The sequence below is a fragment of the Sesamum indicum genome, unplaced genomic scaffold, assembly GCF_000512975.1.
Source record: "Sesamum indicum cultivar Zhongzhi No. 13 unplaced genomic scaffold, S_indicum_v1.0 scaffold00155, whole genome shotgun sequence".
Taxonomy (NCBI): Eukaryota; Viridiplantae; Streptophyta; class Magnoliopsida; order Lamiales; family Pedaliaceae; genus Sesamum; species Sesamum indicum.
In genome coordinates this window covers 100142-121502 of record NW_011628063.1, presented here as the reverse complement: position 1 = coordinate 121502, position 21361 = coordinate 100142, and the positions used below count along the sequence as shown (strand labels likewise).

The window sequence follows — 21361 nt, the reverse complement described above, 5'->3', positions numbered from 1 at the left end:
ATTTGTGAAGCTACTACTATATATACACATGATGTTTTTTTTGTCTTCCCAAAAAGAAACATATTATTACTTGAAGAAAGTAGTCAAAGAAAAAACTTGCAAAAGGGCTTTCATGAATTTACCTGTCTGGTCTGGTCTTTGATCAGAATAAGGAGGAAAAGGGCACTACTACGTACGTACCTTTTCCCTCACTTGCAAGAGAGTGTTAATTCTTTGCTTCTCCAAAGATGAAGACAAGGTGGGGAATAAGTAGTACTGCAGGAACTGGAGGGGCACAATTTCACAGAGAGATAGCCCTGATAATTAATGGAGGAGAAAACCCTAAATTCAAAGAGAGAAAGAGTTGGGGTGGGGAGGGGGCAAAGCAAAGAGCATTTTGTGGGAATGGAAGAAGGGGCAAAAGACAAATAAAGGGCAATAATAAATGAAGAGGGTACACTAGCTAGAAAAGATGACTATGACATTGCAACTAATAATTTCTCTTCCTTACATACCCTATTTTTTCTGTTTCCACTCATCAGATCAGGCAACCACCAAAAAGATTGATATTCTTACAAAAACCCTTCTTTTTTTTCTTTTAATTTTTATATTCTCATTAATTATTCCAATAAGTAGAAGTTATTACACACACATAGCCACTACTTAATTCATCTGTCCGAATTATTGCCACATAAATATGCCCTTTTTGATAATATATATAGTATTTGAGACACTGTGGTTCTGGTGGCTGTCATGAAGATCATATATATATCCATTATATAAACAAAATCAATGCAAAATAGTTCTTCGAAATGGAGCACATATATATATATATATATATATATATTATATAGATGGATTAATTAGTAAGTGATGACGAGTTTTCTCTTTTGATACGATTATATTCCCTCATTCTAGTCACCATAGTGTTCTGTTCTGAACGAATCACGTAAATTTTGTATCTTATTCTGACTTTACTCCCTCTCTTATTTCGCTCTCAAGTTCTAGCAATGAAATGCTATAATTAATAACAGCAAAAGTCATACATATTCAGAAACAGAACCTATATTTATATGATCCATAATCCATACATCGACACCCCAACCCCACCCCCAGTTTCATCACAATCCTAGGTAAGTGGGAGAATCTAAGGGTGCTCAATTCACATTGATGTAATTTGATTTGCAGAATGCTGATCATAGTCCCATTAAATTCTCCAGAAATAAGGGTTTCCATAGATATATGTTTGGTCAAAAAAGGTGGGCTGCTCAATGGAATGAATATATTCTGCTCTATGGTGGTGCTGATGTCTGCAATCAATTGCATGTATCCTCTTCCACCATATATAATTAACCAAAGAGGCTAATTTAATTTTCATCGCAATTAATTACTTCAGTGTAATCACTAATTAACCAGCAGAAAATATTCTGACAATTTTTCATGAAATGCATCTACTTGGGGTTTAATTTTTAGTAATATATTTTGCGGAAATTACTAAATTTGATCTGATAATTCAGCAATATTTGTAAATAAAATGAGTGTGTGTGTATATATATATTTATTTAATTTTTTTGAAGCATGCCTGATCAGGTGTATATTTTGACTACTAAATAATGTATATTGTCAAAGACTCAAAGCAATATATAGTAGACAAATTAATATATAGCAATACCCACCAATTTTTTGCTATTTTACTTTGATATATTTTGAGATTAGATTTTACTTTTATTTTTTCGAATTCATTTAAATACAGACTTAATTATATATGAAACCTAATAATTATTCAACTTTCCGCAAGAAGTAGAAGTGATATATATAAAATGATAAAACCAAAATAAAGATATGAATAAATAATTACATTGCTTGTATATTAATTTGTTAAATTAAATCATTGTTCTTGAAAAGAGGGAATCGATCAAGATTTGGTACAACGTTTTCCCTCTTCTGTGTGCATGCATTGGCAATTAAATAAATCAATAAAATACCTGTAAAAGTTTAATATAATGATTAAATTTTTAGGGCTTTGATACAAATACAATAAAAATATAAAGTATACCTAAATTTGATCTTAATTTCTTCGATTATTCTGCATAAATATATATATATATATATAAGTAAAGACATAACTCTTAAAGAGATCATGGGACGTTGCTCATTGCCTCTAGCTAGAACCTGCATTCTTCAGGCTTTAGTGAAGACAAATTAAATGAAATAGGTATGATAGTTTTTAGGGAATTCTTAATTGTTCCAAGGAGAACATTCATAAAACAAAAATTATTAGTACTATTTTTATGGAATGTCTGGTCCCAGGAATACATTTACTTTTTCATACTATATTAATTTCCTCTATGACAATATATTTGGTCGAGGTATATATATATATATATATATATATATATATATATCGTTTTGGCTGGCAATTCTTGTGATCAATAATATATAATTCCTTACTCTTAGAACTTTAATTGACTAAAATATATACGATATTGTATATAGTTAATTGTACTATAAAAAAAATTAATTTCTTTTAGCATTAAATAGTGATGTGAATTACATATGGATTAATAGACAAATGGATATCAACTACCCTAAAACGCATTTCTTTGATCGAATTGATTCCTTACTATATATATATTTAGTTAGTTATATAAGGAAAATCATAATTTTAGTTCTATAATTATGAGGGAGTGATATTTTTCGTCATGTTGAAATCCAATTTTGCAATTAGACCTATAAATTAAAAATTGCAAATTGAGGACAAAATTACTGTAATTCGCCAATGTTATTGAAAAATCTCACATGATTTACACATAATTCAAATAAATTAAGGATTCTGATCAAGATGCTAATGTGATGTTCCATCTATAACTTCAAGATTTTAGAACGTTACCTGAAAAATAAAATAAAAAATAAAATAAAAAAAGAAGAAGAAGAAGAGGAAGACGATGACGACAATGGCAGCTTAGTTGGGCTAATTGCCAAGTCATCATTTCTGCTGAAATAAAAGTTAAAATCGCTAAACCCTACGTTTCTCCAAAAATCGAAAATCCTAAATTTTTTTTGTTTTTTGTTTTTTGTTTTTTTCTGCGCAAAATGCTTTTTTAGTCTTATAAAATAAAGATATAATTTATTTTGATACCACAACTATGACAGGTGTTACTCTTGGTCCTATAAAACTCATAATCACGCATTTTTAGTTTCAAAAAGTCGTGTGCATTGTGATTTTGAAACTAAAAGAGTGTTGTTTAGGACTAAAAAGATGGTGTGAATTTGGGACTAAAAAATCCCAAAATTATATTTTTTGGGACTAAAAAACGTAATTTTAATGAGACTAAAAGCGTCACTTACCAAAGTCATGTACAAAAAAATTATGTCTTTTATTTTATAAGACTAAAAATGCATTTTGGCCTTTTTTTTCTTTGTTCTCATTGTGGATAACACAATCGACAAAAGGGTTACTGAAGATGGTGAAAAGAAGAACAGAAAATGCTGATGGTTCAAAGCCGAAGGCATGTGAAATTAATCGCTTCAGGACACCGTAGGCTTCTTGGACCTAAATGATTTTTCTTTTTTTCTTTTTTTTTTTTGAATAAGATTAAATCAATAGTGGGTTAATGGGGTTGATTCAAGTGATGATTTAGAAGATATGGATGTTGTTGACGATAATAATGACTTAAATAAAAAAATAAAACAAGTATCTGATCCAGAGACGAAATGGGCCTACATACTCTCTTCTCAATCCTGTAATGCAAATCTATAGCCCTACATTTGAACTATAGATGATCTTCATTATAAAGATGAGTTTAATAAAGTAGTCAATCACATACTATAAAAATGAAAAGAATTTTCGAATTACAAAGAGAGGAGGATTGTTGCAGTACCATCTCAATAGCTACAAACTTATATAAATTCAATTGTAAATTAGCATTCTGAGTTCATGCCAATGCATATATAATTTACAGCCAAATATGATGTTGTTTTGGTTTTTCTAACTATTCCCCTTTAAGCATCATTATTAACTTAAATTAATTATTATAATTGAAGAATTTACAAGAATAATCATTGACTATATATATATATATATATATATATATTAGGGTAGGTCTTTTGAAAGATATGGTAGGGGGGCTTTTACCTAAGGGTATATATATTAGCTATATCTTCAATCATTTTCAACCAAGATTGCATGCACTTAATTCTCAATGCTTTTTCAAGATGTAAAGGGTACCAAATTATATATATACATATATTCTGCATCTTGACTATAATGTCTCCTAAGTAAATATTTTGATTATATTTAAATCAAAGTGGTAAAACTATGCAGAAAGTTAGCATTTCTAGAGAGATTCTTGTGCCTAATTCTATAGCTCCCCTTATATATGCACCATCCATTAATTTAGGGTATTAATTAATTAAATGCTAATTAAGATTGAAAAGTATGGTCATATTTAGTTTTATTTTTTCCTCTATGTACGTATGAATTTATCTCATTTGTGACGACATGATTATGCAGCCATGCAAAAGGCAAACTAATTTAAATTAAGGATAATTATATCTACAATCCTTATTTATAATTTATTTACACAATTATTAGTGTTTTTTAAAAAATTACACATACACCCATAAAAACATCGATTTTATTTGCACAAACTATTCCCTATTTTTTGAATAATTAGATATATACAACCCCAAAAACGTCAACATCATTATACAAAATTACCTTTTATATTTTAAAGGACGGTACAATTATTCTTAATATTATTAGGTTTTACGTTGAAAAAAAAAATTAAGATCAAACTAGTAGTATATATTTTGATCATTGAGATGGCAAAACGACCATGTTTACATATTGGGATTGGACGGAATATTCAGTCGAATTCCTCCCAATTAACTTTTTAATTTTTATTTTTTCAGTTAGAATTTTTACCTAAAACTCGCTACTGTAGATCTGAATGTATATAAAAAGCGAATTATGATCCTGTCCATGTGTGAAAAATATATCCATATTATCTTTTGGTATTTTGATAAAAGGCCTAACTCGCGTTTTTAATCCATTTAAGTAAAAGTGGGATTGTTTTATCAATTTTTAGTCATAATTTCTATAATCTTAGATTTAGCAAATATAAAATTATCGTATCCAAACAAATTCTTACTCTAATCTATCTCAGTTTCTATTCCATTCTAGTCGTAAACATGGACCAGTCTGAGGACTATAGTAGAGGATTAAGTGAATTTATGTTTTGGATTAATTTGCAATTTAGGTTTCGTAATTATAAGGGTTTGCATATTTGTCCGATAAAAATAAGGATTGCCAATTAAGGACGCCGATTTTTAAAAAATTTGACATTTAGTAAATTTTTCCATAAATTTAATTTGGACGTTCGATTTTTGGGTTAGAAATTAATACTGATGCAACATTTTGAAAATCCAACTTAAATGTTACACAGACATGAGGTATCTTTAATATTTAGATGTCCGTATCAATATGTTTGTAGCTGGAATATCTAAAATCCCCAAATAAAAAATTAATATACGCCAACTTACAATTAATTTTCTTAATTGCCAATCCCTAATATTTTACTAGGGCCGAAAATACCCTTCCCCTATTTCGACAAGACCATTTCTCTTTTTCTTTTTCCTTTTTTCTGTTGGCAGTTCCAGTGTGGTGAGCAGAGATGCGATGTGGAAGACGACGACCACATACTTTGAAGAAAGGGATGGCGAGGTTAAGAAAGACCAAAGCAATTCAAATAAGAAGTGTCCATCACATACACACTGGTAAAGTGATATACACAAGTAATTAGTGAGAGGAACCAACTGCAAGTATTTACAAGAACGTACCCAGAATTTGAGTTAAACGACAATCTTTGACCTTGTCTCAATATTATAGTTACACCAAGTATTAAATCACTCTTTGCTCCTTATCTTCGCGAAAATTTGGACCAGAAATAGACAAAAAAGAATAAAAGCAGTGCAAAAAGAACTACGTGCATGACATGGCTCGACCCTTCCCTAATGATGCTCTTGTTCAGTCTCCTCATGTTGTTTTTCACCCCTGCCTGAGCTTTAATCATTGTCATTTGCTGTACAAACAAAAGCAACCACGCAAGATCATTTGCTTTCCTCACAGATAATTGGAATAGTATTACATCTAATTTTAAGTGGTAGAAGGTTTAAAACTCTGTATATCTATTCAAAAAAGCAGACGTCCTGCTAGAGGCAGAGGCACATAAAGCAATAATATTCTTCTACTATGTATAGCACAAAAGTAAGAAACAAAGATAGCAAATTATCATCTCCTCTCACATTTCAATGAGGCAAAAAAGAAGTTAGTATGTTTTCAATGCAGGATGAATATGTGATGATAATAATTGATCCAATGTGTAATGGATGTTAGGTAAAATATAAAATGTCATAATTAGATCCAATGTGATATATTTTTCAAAAAGTAGTACAATGCGTTTGAAATATGCTTCGGAAATTTCAAAAAGTAGTACAATGTGTTTGAAATATGATTCGGAAAAAAAGGATGATAAATATTTATGAGGTGAGATCAGATAAAAAAACTTCTAACAAATAAGCAGATGGCATAAAGGTTTCAATTCTATCACCCTCTGATCAACTAGAGAAGTCAACATGGTTTTAAATTCTCCCCGTTTCCTCCCCTTTCATCAATTACCTTCACCAAAAGGGAGCTTGAACATGTTCATTACTTCATTATCATATCATCTAAATAAAGAGTAACAAAATTTGTTGGAAATCCGTCCATCCAGCCTAGAAAGAATGGTGCCGCAGTCAACATTTCAAAAACTCTGAACGGTTTAGCAATCAATTATTTACTTGCACAGTGTAGTGGTCAGTTTTTCATAAATAGAGTTATAGAGGCCATCATCAATCAATCCTGTCGTTGATTTCTCAAAGCGGTAGGCATCAATACCTTTTCCATCTAACAACTAGTTGAATGCCAATTCAAACACATGTTGCAATTAGTTGAGTATCAATTCAAACACTGAGAGCATAGTTGATTGCATACCAGCTGATTGAGGAAATCATTTTGGAACTTGGCTTCTGTCTCAATTTCTTGAGCTACCTGCAGTATTTTTACAGAAAAATAATAAGACTAGACCATCCAAAACTAAGTACAAGTGCTATACAAGTTAACATGGGACAGAATCTTCATACATGTGTTAGCAACAGAATTTATTTAATGACAGGAAATCCCAGAGTTCATTAGTTTTCATTTTATTAACAAGCTTGAAAACTATATGACAGCATTAAATTCATGAATATGTGTGGAAACTTGCATGTTAAGAAAAATCTCATTCATCACCAATCATAGTAGCACTCTCAGCACACACACTGAGGATTGGAGCCATAATTGGTGCTTAAAGCAAAAGTCAAGAAGTTAATCACATGGTAAATCAAGCTTGAAGAGAAATTCTGGGTAACTGACGACCTTCTAATTAAGTTTTTGTCTATGATGAATATGCCTAATATATGGTAAACCATGCAGCCAGCATCCAGAACTTACAGACCAGATTAACATTCCACCCATACAACCACATATAAATATAAGAGACTGGGACATAGGTACAAGCGGAAAACACAGACGACAGTTATTAAATGCAAAATATGGACCCAGGATACAAAAATATCTTGTCAACAAAGTGTAGACTTCAAAAAGTCATATGGAAATAAAGGCACTTTCCGCTAATGGCAGCCAACATAATTTGAGGAAAATTTTGAAATGTTAATTCGGATCACAATGTTCTGCTGACTAAGCAACTGTTCAATCCCAGTGGCCAGAATTATTAAAACCAAGTCATACTTCAGACAGTTTTGAGGATTGCAGGCCATCAAATCTGAGTGGGCGTATAACAGACTATTACATCACAGAAAATTCTAGCATGGATAGAAGTTAACTATCCAAGAGAATTATATGGTCAGTGAATTACACTTTCTATGTGACTATTGTATAGGTCTCCAAGAGAGTTCTTGATCACAAAGCACCAGTAAACGGCACTTGCCCATATGATAAGTTGGATGTAGCCGAAGAAACCTGGTTAGGAGAAGAATTTTTCATCACAAGGGAATGGGGTACTAATGAAGCATTAACCAAGGCCCAAGGATAGAGAAGTCATGTATACTTGGGGCAGGATTCCAGAAGAGCAAATCGAAAAGGAAATTGAGAGGAATTACCCTAACTTACAAGCTAAAGGATGCTTCTTAGAATACATTCGACTCCAAAAGAGTAGATCCAAAGTAAATAATGTGGTATAAATGTACCACAACTTCCTTCAAAAAACCCATTTTTACCTTATTATTGAGGTACAGACTCAGGATTTTACAAACACCTTTGCCACCTATTTGCTAGAAGATAAAATTAACCTCGCATCAGACAATGTTCTCTGAAAAACTCCCAACAACTCAAGAAAAACAATCCTGCATTCTAACTCCAAGAAGAAATTGACTTGGATGTCCCCAGTACATTTTGTGGTTACATCAATTTTTTTCTTTTTTTGTGGTGACATCAAGTACATAGTCAAGTGAGCAACTAGATTTAGTTCTAACAAGATGCTACCCTATTCACATTTAAAATATGAAAGAAAATAAAGATCAAGTGACATCAAATTTAGACAAAAAATTCAGGGCGATCACTTAACCAAAAACAATCAAGTGACATCAAAGAAGATGCGGGTTAAACTGTTGATAACTTCCCATTAATTCTTCAATACCACATCACCATTTCGAATATCCTACCAAAACTAAAAACACAAATTATAGCGAGAAAAGCCTTCCAAATTTATATTGCAATCGATATATCTATATTGAAGCAAAATTAACATATATCCACATCAACTGTACAAATTCAACATCTTCAAATAATTAAACCAAAATTGAAGGTCAGCAACCATATTCAACACATAAAACCAATACCTCACCCCGTCCTTCCCACCTACCAGGAGTCTCTCGGATCATTTCCAGCCAAAATAAATATTTTTCAAACAATTAACACATAAAGACAAATCCTCACATCTCGGAGTTTTCGAACTTGCTTCCGCAGACCCGAGACCTCCTCATCAAAGTCGGCATGCATCGGATCGATCCGCAACTGAATCTCATCGGAACTACCGCCATACGCCCCTGGCCTTGTGCTCAATCCATCTCTGTTCCAATAACGAACAATTAACGAGACGCACACCAAAAATTGCCCCTTCAAATCACTGATAAATACACGTTAATTGCAGCATAAAATCCTGAAATACCTTGATCTGTACGGGGCAGCCATTAGAGAAGACGAGAATAAACTCGCAAATCGCCAAATTACGGAAAGTAAGGGAGGAACGTTCTTGTAGAGCGTGTTTCTCAAATTTGCTCTGGCTTTTGGATTACAACCAATTTTCTCATTATTATTAAATGTTTTTGCAATCAAGGACTTCAAGATATGTATAATTTCAACTTGAACTTAGCGCTTCTCATTTACTTCAAATTGGTCCCAAGAGAAATGATTGCCAGTTCAAAAATTATGTTATAAGTATTTATTACCTCAATCATATTAAATCAACTAGCGATTAGGAATAAATTAATATAGTTAGATAAACAATAATTTTAAAAGTGAATAATAATAAACAAAATAACTTATATTTTTTAGAAGGTCAAAGATAATTTCATTTAAACATAGAGTGAAAGCTAATTGTTGAAGATTTGATGATCTTTTTTAAATTGAAAATCTATTTATAATTTTTTTGAAATATGAAAGTTTATATTAAGGGATTTTTAGTAGTTTTTTCTTTTAAATCATCACATTAATTAAAAATATATATAATAAATTGTATTAAAATATTAACACTTCCTAATCTATTATCTATAATAATTTGTAGTATTTGTACATATATGCTGCAATATAACTATGTCATATCATATATTTTATGAATTTATTGTTACAAATTTCATAATGATGATTGATACCCATAAAAATAGGCTGATCAAAAGGAAGAAAGTTCGTGGGAATGCAAGACTCAAAGTACTCTAAGAGGGCCTAGTGGCGCTAGGAATCTCAGTTCGAGTATGCCTAAATTTAAGAAAACCTCATAAGCCCACAAGAAAGTTTAGAGATTTGAATTCTCCAATTATAACTAAATTACATATCATCGGAGTCCACAAGTGACTTATGTGACATCCACGTAGGATCTATGGAGGCACATATCACAAAATCATATAAGGACCAACAGCCCCTTCGGGATACATGACGTCTCTAGTCAGAAATAATCTATAAATTCTAAAAGTTTGGACCCTAACTGGAGAAGGTGTTAGGAAAGACATCTTTATCTCTAAAAGATGCCCTCATCTGCAACTTACTCCAATCGTCCCCAAGAAGCACTGGTATCCAACTACCAAAAAGATAACCCTCCACTGAATTCGAAAGGGATCTTCTAATCGCTGGTAGACTCCAACGAATCCATGGGGGATTCCACCTTTTCCAACCATATTGAAATAATCCTCCACCAAATCCATGACATCCAATCAACTGAATGTTGTCTGTGAACAGAGAGCTCCTCCAATGAGATAAGACAATTTTTACTTTGTATCTTGATTCTACACGTTTTATTTCATACTATAATTTTCATTGAAAGAAACACTTTTAATTTTGTACTTAGAGTATTACTTGAATGTCAATTTTTCTTATACACAAAAAATGAGGAATAACACTCATATATTCACTCTTTTAGAGTCTTTTATTTCCAAACATTTTATTTAACTATTCTTCACTCAAAACGATCGAAATATTACACTTTGCTTGCATCAATAATAATAAATCCACTATAGTTATTTGACTAGCTTTATGTGACAAAAGATTTCAAATTCTTTAATTTTCATCATGGAGTGTATTCGGCAGAATTGTAATAGATTTTAAATTTATTTAATATGAAATTATTAAAATATTTTCTGCAAATCTATTCTCAAATCCGTACATCTAAATGAAGCCTTGGGTATTTGTTCTGACGAGCAAATTGGACTTTTATTCCAACTTTTATTTTATATTTTATTTTATTTAATATATACAAGCAATATATATAAGTTTTTTAAATAATATAAGATTGAATATAATATAGTTTATTTTAAAAAATAGATATTGGGTGTATATAACAAGAAAGTGTTTGGGATAGTTTTGCAAAAGTGCTTTTTAGCTTTGGACTTTATAAAAATAATTTTGATGTGGTTTGAATGTCAGTTTTTATTTTTAAAATTACTAAAAGAATTATTTTTAGACCAAAAATTAAAAGTTTCTTAGAGGTACTTTTAGCTACTTTGGTTTTTTTTTTGTAAATAAAATAATCTTGGTTTTGGACTAATTTTTCATCCTTTTAATTTATTTTTCAAATTTTCACATCTAAACTTAATCTTGGGGTTTTCAAATAATTTAAAATTTTAATACAAATAAAATGCACACTTTTACATATTTGATATTTTAGATTTTCTTTTTTATATTTTAGTTGCTACATTATTTGATATTATTCATATATATTAGAAATGTATAGAAAATATTTTTTTAGCAATCATGCAAGTTTATTTATTGTATCTGAAGGAACAACTATTTTACTTAGTGGGAATAATATCTAATTAAACACACAATTTCTTTTATTAGTATTTAATGTTCTAATAATATTGATGCGAACAAAAAATTGCTTTTGCGAATGGGCCCAACTCGAGGTCTTGGGCCTAGGTTCTTGCAAGCCTTGGAGAAAAGAATCTGCAAAAACACTCAAAGTAGTAAACAAACGCGAAAAAGATTATTATGAATGTAAAAAAGCAAAATTGCATAGTAAAACAAAAGCAAGTATAATTGTGTGATAGTGATTTTTCTCGTGTGTTAGTATCAATGTTACGTTTTCCTTCGGCATGAGATCAAAGACCTGTTTATAGCTGTCACCTCCATCCGTTGGGGGAGCACTCCCTCTCATGGAATTGGAAAAGAGGCCGCACCTCATTCTTGACTAAATCTCGATTGTTTTAGGAAGTAACTTTCTGCGGACAAGTGACTCATTATGGATATATGATGGATTCGCCCTTCGGAGCGGGCAACTAAGCAGATCTCTGAGTGAGTTGGTTGGAGCCAAACTCTTCGTTTGAGCTGACTAATAGGAATGCTGACGACGTGTTGTGTCTACTCCCTTGGAGATAGCTTGGCATCCGTGCAGGCGAGGTTGGTGGAGTGCTTGGGCTTAGGCTTGGCCCCCAAAAGGTCTTCTTTTGGGCTAGAGTTTTCATTTGTCTTTGTAACTATTGTGCCGTTAATTCTACCTTCTTGAATTGTTTGAGGTTATCGTTTTTTTAGAATATCAAATATAAATGATCGATATTTGTGAAAATATAAACATGAAATTTACTTATTGAAATAAAATTTATATATTTTGAAGAAAAGGTTCAATTCAGTAGAATTTGTGAAGTCAATAGGGATTAGGGAGTGGGAGTTTTAAAGTTAAAACCCTTCTGAAAATCCAAAATCCTTCACCACACCCTACTTTATTTCTTATTCCCCTTTTAACACCCTGCAAATTGAGAAATGGATCCCGGGAGCGGCGCGTCGCTGCCGTCGTCCTGCCCCGACGCGCGGAAGCGGCGCGTATCGTACTTCTACGAGCCAACAATCGGCGACTACTACTACGGCCAAGGCCACCCAATGAAGCCCCACCGCATCCGCATGGCGCACAATCTCATCGTCCACTACGCCCTCCACCGCCGCATGGAAATCAGCCGCCCCTTCCCCGCCGGCCCCGAAGATATCCGCCGCTTCCACTCGCCGGAGTACGTCGAGTTCCTGTCCTCCGTCTCCCCCGACACGCTTCACGACCACACACACGCGCGTCACCTCAAGCGCTTCAATGTTGGCGAGGACTGCCCCGTGTTTGACGGCTTATTCAGCTTTTGCCAGGCCTCCGCCGGCGGCTCTATCGGTGCTGCAGTCAAGCTCAATAGGCAGGATGCTGATATTGCGATTAATTGGGCCGGCGGTTTGCATCATGCGAAGAAGAGTGAGGCTTCGGGATTTTGCTACGTTAATGATATTGTGCTGGGGATCCTTGAGCTGTTAAAAGTCCATAGGGTAACAATTAGCACTTTTTCATTTGTTTACTAGTTTTTAGTTGGCATATTTAAGTCATTTTAAATAAAGCTTCTTTCTCTTTTTGGTTGGCATTGTGTGTGCAGTTCTACATGTGTTGTAAGTTTGATGTTTGCTGTTTCTACTTTTGAGTATTAATGTTCCAGTTATTGCAATAGACACTTTAAGATGAGGCATTTCCAACTAATTAATTTTGGAGCACGTAGAGTGCAAGTATCATCACCCCATAAAATTGAAACTGAAAGTTAATAATTTTTGCTAATACCTTCACGAATATGCTCTCTGTATATATGTGAGCATGCTCGAGGTAGAACGTGTGGCTTGTCTATCTAGAACAGTTTTTGGTTCTGAGAATTTTGTGTGTTACATAATGAGTGATGATGCTTTATCCATTTGTTTGTTTTGTTTAGGTTACTGGTCTTCTGCTAGTATATACCATCTTTTGATTCTGCTTGTTCTGAGTTTGAAATTTTTTTCTGGACTCTTGAACTTAGTTACTCTTTGGCTTTATGTGTGTGATGGTTATTTTGATGGTCACAAACATCCAATTAGAAAAGGACAATAATGAATAAACTTGAATTAGAATAAATTATATATTGCTGAAAATATTGAAATTGGAAAGCATAATTATGTTTGCAAATTATAGTTACTCCTTGTTTGTTATGTGATTTTATTTTCCTTGTTTTCCTTGATATGAAAGAGAGCAGTTAGGATTGCATTCAACGAAAAATTGATGTCATACAATCTCATCAACAATATTTGCTTGCAAATAATGATTTGATTCATATGTTGGAAGGTTTATGGTTACATCTTATTATTTTTTTAAATAAATCAACTTGACATCGGGTTAAAATGGTCGAACTTTTCCTCTTTTTATGTCTGTTGAACTCTGATGTTTACATTCTCACTGCAGCGTGTACTATATGTAGACATTGATATTCACCATGGAGATGGTGTTGAGGAGGCCTTTTATGTCACTGACCGTGTAATGACAGTATCATTCCATAAATTTGGTGATTTTTTTCCTGGGACTGGGCATATTAAAGACATCGGGGCAGCAGCAGGGAAGTATTATGCTCTTAATGTCCCATTGAATGATGGAGTGAATGATGAGAACTTCCGTACTTTATTTCGTCCCATCATCCAGAAGGTCATGGAGGTCTACCAGCCAGATGCTGTTGTTCTTCAATGTGGGGCAGATTCATTGGCTGGTGATCGATTAGGATGCTTTAATTTGTCCGTCAAAGGCCATGCTGATTGCCTTCGTTTTTTGAGGTCGTTCAATGTTCCTCTTATGGTTTTGGGTGGGGGAGGATATACAATTAGGAATGTTGCCCGTTGCTGGTGCTATGAGGTCCTCTCTCTCTCTCTCTGTGTGTGTGCAAATGTGCATGTGTATTTTCATTTATTTCCATTCTTATCTGTTTCCGGTTGAACCATTCAAAGGTTATTAACTTCAGTGGAATATCCACTGATATATAATTTTCCACTTTGTGGTAGACTGCAGTTGCAGTTGATGTGGAACCAGATAATAGGTTGCCATACAATGAATATTACGAGTACTTTGGGCCAGATTATACTCTTCATGTGGAACCAAGCCATATGGAAAATCTGAATACAGAGAGAGATTTGGAGAAGATCAGGTGAGCTTTTGCACCATTACCATCCATACTTGTGGAACTTACTGTGATGTTATTCAACTCTATTGTTTTGTCCCATTTCCAACCACCTCCATCACAGCTTGCCTGTTCTTGTGCAGAATCCGAATCGATAGAGTCATTGTGGCCAGGTGTAAAATTTTTTGTTTCTTTTAAGTATATTGTGCTTATAAGCGAAATCATGCTTGCGTGTGCTGGGGGCCTCTTCACAAAGAAAACACTCATTACATGCTGGGTCCTTGAACCCCTCGTTCCACAGTTATCATGTTGCAGCAAACTTGTGATCTTAATTTTCTCCTTTGAGTTAGTTCATTGAAGGATTTGATTCATTCTTTTAAAATTGTATACTTTGCACAGGCATCAATTATGTTGATATGTTCTCCGTTATTGACTTATATCAGCTTTTCCGTGCATCTGTTATTTTTGTCGTCTTCATCCTAACCTTCTACTGATTCCAGTACTTCCTGAGTTCCTGCATGCTTATCTAGCCTCAATTTTATATTTTATTTTAGTCCCTAGTATATAATATTGGTAGTCAAACACCTCTGTTTATATTTCACTATATTTGTGTACATGTTTTTTGGCTAATCTTCTATAAATTTATCCATATCTTATCTGTCTCTGTCTAATTGCATATCGATGAAAAACTTGACCGATAAGTTGAATAATTATCACCGACACATTCTCTCCCCAAAATTTACTAAGTTAACTGGGTACCTGTTCAGGCATTTTTTAAGCAAACTAGGAACTTATCTTATGGAAATTGATTATGTGTAGTACTCTGACAGGACAGCAACTGATAGGTGAACTCTGAGCTATAAGCCTTCTTAGCATTACCTTTATAACCTCTGTCCTCTTTGCTTCCCATTTAATGAGTGTCTGTACTTTGATGGATTGGTAAAGTTGTAAATAAGCTTATGCCATTACATGTGAAGGTATTCTCACAATTAGTTGAAATTGCAGAAATATGCTACTTGATCAACTTTCTAAACTACAACATGTGCCCAGCGTCCCATTTCAGACAATGCCTCCAACCACAGAAGTTCCTGAAGAGGTGAAATTGCTGGAGCAAATACTCTACGTCGTACGAATTTATATTTGATTTCCTTGTACAGACTCTGATCTATCTTCATTTTCAGAGGGAAGAAGACATGGAAGTTAGACCGAAACCCCGGATATGGAGTGGTCAGAACGATTATGAATCTGATGATGACGAGGACGAGAAGCCTCTGCAGCGAAGTTTGAATAGCGACGCTACATATCAAACAAGCACAGATCTGAGGTAGGGTCCAGTGTTGTGAACTTGTCATGATGCTCTATAATATTTTGTTTGCTCTCTTTCCAGGTAACATGTTTGTATAGGGGTTAAATTCTAACTTGATACGGCTACTAAAGGGCCACATGAGATCCTTTGCAAAAACGAGAGGTTTTACGATAGTGTCAAATATTTGCTATTCAAAACCCTTGGCTTGACATGATATGCCATAGAGTTGTGATAACCATTGCACTGCCTTACATTATTTTCATTAACTTGTTAGTGTGACTTATATTTAAAATAAATTCAGTTGAGAATAATAGTGTTAACAACATGCTCATTCGATTCAGAAACTATTGCACTGGCTTATAGCATTTTCTGCCGCTTGGGTTTTGATTCATCATCTCTTTGCATCAGAAAATTCTTAACAAATACATATGAGTAATCAGCTTCTCTCTGTCTTCTAATTTCAACTGCTTTTATGATATATGATTCAGGGGTAGTTCTGACACAGTCAAAGAGGAGGATATGACAGACGACACCATCAAAGATGAGATTTCTCATTGATATTGCTGGTTTCTTGGACTCCTGTGCAGATATGTTTTCCCTTCCATTTGTTTCAGTGACCTAAATGTAAGTTATACAGATGAAAACAAGCAACGTGTTGCATTTTGATGATAACGCTCGTTGAGTCTTGTTTCACCCATCATTGCTGCAGTTTCGCCAGGGAATTTACCTAGAGGAATTTGCTTGTTCCTATGTAAAGTCAGTGTACGTGTACGTTTGAGCAGGTCCCGGCGTTTCAGCATTCAGTTCAAAGAAAAATGAGACCTTATCCATTGTCATGATCATCTTGATGGGTATACCCTGACGTAGTTTGTAAGGTAGAACCAGAACCGTATCAAAGGACAAGGACTTGTTCTCTAGTTCTGCACTGCCATCTCTCTCTCTCTCTCTATCTCTCTCGCACACTCGCAAAGACACACACAATGCATCAAGGTAGTTTACATCTTCTAATTTAAGTTAGTATTTTAATTTATATATACAAGTTATGAGTGTAAAAGATTTTCCCAGCATATTAGTCTACATTCCTATAAACTTCTTCTACTCTTTTCTCCCGCCCAAAACCATCCAACACCCGCCTTCAGCCGTCAAGCCGCGTCGCCTATAGCCTGTGAATTAAGAACGCATTGCCACCCGCTCAAAATAGAACCAAATTTGAGAGATGGCGTCCCCCAAACCGGCGCCACCTCGAGCCTCCCACTCCCTAATTACTAGTAAGATGAGTACCATCGATCATGAATTAGACAATATGAATTAAAATGATACGAAACTTTAAGATCATGGACCATTATGATAGGGGTCTAATAGGTGGGGTTTTCAAAAAGATAAAAAGGGATAATTACTCTGTTATTTTCTAAAATTTGATGCAATTATATATAATTAATATTCTTAATATTTGTTTTCATCAAGCAAATAGATTTATTCGTCAGTAAATTTACGAAATTTGTTATATAAACAAGTTAATGATGGACTTATTGCAAGTTAAATAACTCTTTTTTTTTATATGGGTGAAAATGTATCTTCTTGTATGCATTAACTTTTGAAGATATGTAAGGATAATTCAGTTAGAAAAAATTTGTTTGACCTGTAACAAATCAAATGAGGGTAAATATAGATTTTCAGCCAACTGTTTGGTTGATTTCAACAAATTTCGTGAATGGTACTTACTGATGGATACTAGATGTAATTTCTTAAATTATAAGAAATGCATGTATAATTATATCAAATTTAGGGAAGGGTAACAAAATTATCCCAAAAATAAAATTGCCCCTCATAGGACCTGAAAATTCCCAAATAGTATAAGGATATCCACACTTTTTAACCAATGGGTCGCACCCAATCCTGTCTGACTCGATAACAAATAACCACAATTGTCGATCACCTAATACTTGGAAGGTCAACATCACAAACATGGGCCCTATACATATATATATATATATATATATATATATTTGGCTATATAAATACCTTGAGCTGCTTTTGGCCAAAGTATGTCATTTTGAGTGAGAGAATCTTATATTCATTTTCATCAATCTTGCACGCAACTAATTTAAATATTGAAAAATTTTGATTGGGTTCTGGAAACCTCCCAACAAACTTAATAATCGGTATATTTTCTAAAATCCTAAACATTTTTTGATCGTGGTCATGGGATTGAAGTTATGATTGATTTTTTTTTTTTTTTGTTAAAGATAACCTAAAAATACAAGGTAAGGGAATTGAGATCATTCCGCAGAGACACTCCAACACTTAAGTCAACTAACGGGTCTCATATAGAGGTCTAATAAGACAATAAAAGGTCAAATGTTTATGAGATTGCTTACCCCAAAATAAATAATTGTTGAAGTATTTATGGGGCTTGGTCTAATCGTACAGACACAATTGGACCGCTTCGATCCTGCCACGTGTCGGTCATCCAAACCTTGTGATTGCTGATGGGCTTCCATGGGCCTTAGTCCATTTCTTGCTTAGCCCAAGCCTTTTATTTACCTATCATAATGAAAATTAAACAATTATTTCGACAATAACTTAATCAATGATATATAAATATAACTTTTGCAAAATTCAACCAACTTCTCGCTCTTTTCAAATGAAAAAGCACTTGAATAACTAAGAGCTATAAACCCCATTTTTTAACATTTAGCTCACAATTTTATTTTCTTATTTAATTTTTTTTGTTTAAATATTTTTTGCACTATTTTTTATTTAAACCTTTTTTCTCCAATTTACTCTTTCAAATATTTTTTTATTTGAAGAACTCAAGAAACTTATTAAATTCACAACAATTATGTTAATATATTATTGATCAAGCTATCATCTAAATAATTCTCCAATTATAAATTCTTTTAATTAAAACACTTACATCTTTTAAAATTTATGTGCAAGGGATCAAATTTCAATTTAAATTAAATATTAGAAACTAAAATAAATTTTACTCTAAAAGCATATTATATATATATATATCACATGGATCAGGTGTTCTTTTTTAAAATTGAAGTAGTGGGGGCTTTCCCATTCCTCCCTCTCATAATAATTATAATTAAAGGAATCACCTTTTCAATTAAAGTCTCCATAAGCCGACAACATATAGAAAATTGCTTCATTTCAAAATGATGAAGATGGGGTCAACATATTAGTGTTAATTATAAATGTCGAGATTGCTTGCTATAACATATACATATATATATATATATATATATATATTGTAGGTGACACTACTTTCATCTTTTTCTTGATATCAATTACTTTCTTTAATTGTGGTCCATTGAAAAATATAAATTAAATTTTATATTATAAACTATTATGATTTAAAAATTATGGCGAATTAAACTATCTACCAGGATTAATTATTCCAAAAATAATAGGAAAATTAAATTTTAATTATGATTAATTAATATTTATTATTATTGTAGTTACACTGTCATTATTTTGTATGATTAATGTTTTGATCTCGACTGTAAAAAGATCATCAATAGTCATTCCAACATCATAATTAATTAGTATCCGTCATAATTTTTTACTTTGAGCTAGATAATTAAGTGCAACAATTGTATGGAAATTAAGGTCATTTTTTCTTCTTTTATATGGAACTTCTGGTCCATCGAATTTTCTTTCAACCTTAAACAATTAATTGCTAACCACTTTGGTTGGCCAGGGAAAAAATGAAAGATTTTTAATTTAATTTGTAATTAATATGATTAAAATAAAAAGATAAAATCAGAATGAAGATTGATACTAAGTGAAATTTTAGAGTAAATTAGAGTGAATTGGGAGGTTAGAAGAGGAAATATATATGGTAGAATCAATCGGAAACAATTTAGCAACATTAATAATTGTTGTAATAATTGTAATGGTAATGATTAGAAATTATTAATATGGGCAATTTTCATGCATCTAAGAGTCTTGATAACATGATGTTTGCTTCATCTATAGTTGGCATTGATTAGTTAGGTTTATCATCTCCCATCATTCTCTCAATTTCTTCTTTTATTATCAATTTTAATTACATTTTAATGGCTAACAATTATAATAATTTTTTAAGAAATAATTAGAATTTACTCATTATTAAAATATGTAAAATTAATTTATAATTACTAATGAAATAGACAACAAAATATTATTGAAATAAAGGTTAAATTCCAATTTTCCATCTGAATTATAACCGTTTTTACACTTTAATACTATCTTTTTTTTTTGTGCCAATCTACCATGTCAACTTTACGAAATCTTATACTTTGTCATTTATAACTATTTTTCTACCAAATTTTTTGTCAAAAATAAAATCAAATGCAGTACACATGTGATATTTAAAGGTTATGTGATGTAATATTTTTCACATACTGCACAACATGTGATATTTTTCCGACAAAAACATGAGCAAAATGTGCCCAGTATTAGAGCTTTCTCAACAAATGTAACTTTGAAGTTTTGAACACTATATATTGGCATAAATCTTTGCCCAGCTTGCTTACAATTGGACTAATAATATGTTGTGAAGTGCCTTATTATACTTTTTTAAATTAATACATTTCAAATTAGTGAAATATATTTGAATTAATACATCTTAAAATGTTTCTTACAGATAATTATAGTTCTGATAGAAAAATATTTCAGGAAATAAATAAAATGAAATATATAAGAAAAAAAAAATTAAAATTGAGAAGCAATGATACCCTATCTTTTCTAGCTTCTTCATGTTAACCGACATAGGCGTATGTACCTTTGGGATCAGGGCCAAGATCGTGGAGTTGATCTGCTTCAGAAGTTTTCCAGTGGAAAAGAAATCTAGTACCGCCCTCGTAACTTCTTCCCCAACCACAGGCCAAGCCGCCTTGAAAAACCTTGACGAGTAGCCATCAGGTCCCGGTGCCTTGTCATCAGCAATATCGAACATTGCTTGCTTCACATCATCCGCCGAGAGTGGAAGGAGTAATTGATTAGCTTCCTCATCAGTGATACAGTGCCTTGCCCACGGTCTAAGATAACGAATATCCACTGACAGCCGTCTTCTGGTGCCTTCTAAGAGGTTCTGATAGTATGAGACAAACTCATGGGCGATTTCCCCTAGATCCGTGTGTGTGAAACCATTCTCATCATTAATCTGTAAGATTCTCCTCCTTACTCGTCTCTGTGCAATTTTACGAAAGAAAACCCGGGAACATTGGTCTCCGTCTTTCATCCACTGCATTTTGGCTCTCTGCTGCAGCATAATTTGTTCAAGTTTTGCCGCTTTAGCATAAACGACTCGACAACAATGCTCCAGGAGTAAATATAGCTCATTTT

At 32.9% G+C, this 21361-nt stretch overlaps 3 protein-coding genes across 6 annotated transcripts in view; 1 reads left to right on the top strand and 2 right to left on the bottom strand.

The window, feature by feature from the left end:
- The window catches only part of LOC105179420 (LOB domain-containing protein 25-like), a 2060-nt gene extending 1654 nt beyond the window's left edge, over positions 1-406 (bottom strand). The window contains exon 1 of one of the 2 annotated variants that reach the window (XM_011103040.2): positions 181-406. The gene's annotated coding sequence lies outside the window, so the exon portion shown is untranslated. Of the gene's footprint in view, positions 1-122 lie in introns of both variants that reach the window. The other variant, XM_020691316.1, reaches the window with a different exon arrangement.
- Positions 407-5724: 5318 nt separating this feature from the next.
- Positions 5725-9401, bottom strand: LOC105179381 (bet1-like protein At4g14600). The gene is made up of 4 exons (XM_011102993.2): positions 9246-9401; positions 9014-9146; positions 7013-7069; positions 5725-6062 (listed from the first exon to the last, which is right to left on the bottom strand). The coding sequence occupies exons 1-4, from the start codon at positions 9266-9268 to the stop codon at positions 5901-5903; spliced, it is 375 nt and encodes a 124-aa protein (XP_011101295.1). The 5' UTR covers positions 9269-9401; the 3' UTR covers positions 5725-5900.
- Positions 9402-11894: 2493 nt separating this feature from the next.
- Positions 11895-16941, top strand: LOC105179380 (histone deacetylase 6). Of its 3 annotated transcripts, XR_002286330.1 has the most exons (8): positions 11895-13084; positions 14016-14456; positions 14603-14745; positions 14862-14891; positions 15724-15814; positions 15900-16042; positions 16513-16648; positions 16734-16941. XR_002286330.1 is itself a non-coding variant. In XM_020691311.1 (7 exons), the coding sequence occupies exons 1-7, from the start codon at positions 12545-12547 to the stop codon at positions 16580-16582; spliced, it is 1458 nt and encodes a 485-aa protein (XP_020546970.1). In that variant the 5' UTR covers positions 11895-12544; the 3' UTR covers positions 16583-16941. The 3 variants fall into 3 exon arrangements, 2 of the variants coding, with proteins under 2 accessions (XP_020546970.1, XP_011101292.1); XM_020691311.1 differs by having other exon boundaries at positions 16513-16941; XM_011102990.2 differs by lacking the exon at positions 14862-14891 and having other exon boundaries at positions 11899-13084; positions 16513-16941.
- The last annotated feature ends 4420 nt before the right edge of the window (positions 16942-21361 follow it).